The 1,980-nt window shown below is 48.4% G+C and overlaps 1 protein-coding gene across 1 annotated transcript in view; it reads left to right on the top strand.

Annotated features, from left to right (window-relative positions):
- The window catches only part of NR0B1 (nuclear receptor subfamily 0 group B member 1), a 14,135-nt gene that overhangs the window by 5,056 nt on the left and 7,099 nt on the right, over nt 1-1,980 (top strand). The window contains 1 exon segment of the mRNA XM_077745325.1: nt 1-168. This exon segment is cut by the window's left edge and continues 23 nt beyond it. Coding sequence (XP_077601451.1) covers nt 1-168 — 168 coding nt within the window.

Raw genomic sequence — 1,980 nt, 5'->3', positions numbered from 1 at the left:
CGCCTCTGTCTCCGCTGCCGCCACACTTGGTACCGCCGCTGGAGGCCGGCCACTTGCCCTCGGCCGCCGAAGTCCAAGTCATCAAATGCTTCCTTGCCAAGTGCTGGAGCCTGGAGATCAGTACCAAGGAGTACGCGTACCTCAAGGGGACCGTGCTCTTTAACCCGGGTAAGGGCGCCGCCTCGGGTGCAGTCTTTTCACTGTTCGGGATAGCGCTGGGCAGTGAGTCGCCTCGGCGCAGGCTCTGAAGAGTTTTCGGTGGTCAGGGGAGTGTCGAGGCACCAGCGAAGAATCGCGAGTAACTCAGCAGAGTTGGGGAAGCCCCAGAAAGCACTCCTAGTGGGTGGGCTGCTTCCAGACACTCAGCAGAGAGCAGGGCGGTTTGATGAGGTTGATTACTTCTGTCTCTACAACTTTCTGTTACTAAGGAAAAGTTTGTGCCTTCAAGAGCCAGGGCTGCCCTTCTCTTCTAGTCTTAAATCCAGTAGTGTAGCTTTAAAAAAAAGTTTCTATTCCCCGCAAATTCTGCAACATGTCTTCCTGAAACCCAGTTCTGAAAGTTACTAGAACCTTTTTGTTGGAGGGAATCTACTGAGGCCGGCAAGAAAGGCAACATTAGTTAAGGAGTCCTAGACCATCCCCCTAGGACACTGGACTTGGTGTTTCACTGTTCTGGCTCTGAATGATCATTTTCATGGTCTTAAACAGCTGGGCTCCTCCAGGTGTCTTTATCAGGGTACCAAGGGGGGGTAAGCACTAGGGGGTGTAGGTCTCCTGGGCCCCCCAGGGTGTCTGCTGCAACACACTTTCCGGTTGTTAGGTGCTGGATGCTCTGCCCCACACGGTGCAACCAAATGAGTAGAGAATATCTCCCTGGACCACCCAGCACCTTTTCTTGAGTATGTCATACTACTAGAATCGTCTTTGACCAGAAAAAGGTCACAAGTGGGCACAAAGTTTCCAGGTAACTTGAGTTGGGATAGTTTTTATAATGCTCCCTCAGCATGTTTTCCTCTAACAACGGGAGTCTCTGGATATGTCCTTGCCTCCTAGCTAGTATTTTCTGAAAGGGTATAGAGCAGTATTTAATAGGATAATGTTTCATTCAGAACTCACAGTTCAGTACCTAGAGATCTCCACTCATTCCAGCCTTGATTATATGTCACCTTTTGCTTCCACCGTTGTTTTCCAAACTTGTCTGTGCATGAGAAATGGTGCGGGGTGTGGGGAGAGGCTTGTTCAAAGTCTTACCAGGCTCCTGCCCAGAGGTGCTAACTGGGTAGCTGTGGTCCAGGGTCTGTGAATAGGCATTTGTAGTACGTGCCCGAGGTGCTTCTTAAGATCATTTGTGAAAAAGTGTTTTCTCACTCCTTCAGTCAGTTTTGTTAAACATCAACCACGTGCCTTGTTCTGCTGGAATAAAGAAAGGCAGGGGCTCAGCTTCCAGAAGTTGATANAAAGTCGGACGCTTAACCGACTGAGCCACCCAGGCGCCCCTCTCTTTGCTTTTCTGAATCCTCCCTACACTGAATTTAATCAGCTGAGTGTGTTTCAAACAAATGCACCTGCTAAGCGTGTGGCCTTCCTTTGATGTTTATCCTTTTGTGTGCCCTGATCTTTATGTTTAAACATTTTTTTTTACTGTGGAATTCATCTGTCCACATTTTCTCTTTCCTGAATTGACTCCTGCATTTTGGAGTGGGGGTGGGGGGCAATGTTAAAAGGAGGGTGTGGTCTGAAAGCAGAGGAAAGTGTCAGGGAATTCACAAGATAACCTTTTAAGAAGCCATGAATCTGGACCTAGAGGACCTTCACATTGGTGGTGGTGGTTCAGGCAAGCCTCCTGTCGCCTACATCAGTGGAATTCAAACGATAATACGGGGTCTCAAGTCTGGATAATGAGTGTAGATAGTAGGGGATGTTAATGTGGGGCCAGTACAGATGGGTTTTTATTTCCTTCCCAATATATCAGATACATTT

The sequence above is a fragment of the Crocuta crocuta genome, unplaced genomic scaffold (assembly GCF_008692635.1).
Source record: "Crocuta crocuta isolate KB4526 unplaced genomic scaffold, BGI_CrCroc_1.0 scaffold630, whole genome shotgun sequence".
Taxonomy (NCBI): Eukaryota; Metazoa; Chordata; class Mammalia; order Carnivora; family Hyaenidae; genus Crocuta; species Crocuta crocuta.
This window is presented reverse-complemented; position numbering and strand designations above follow the sequence as displayed.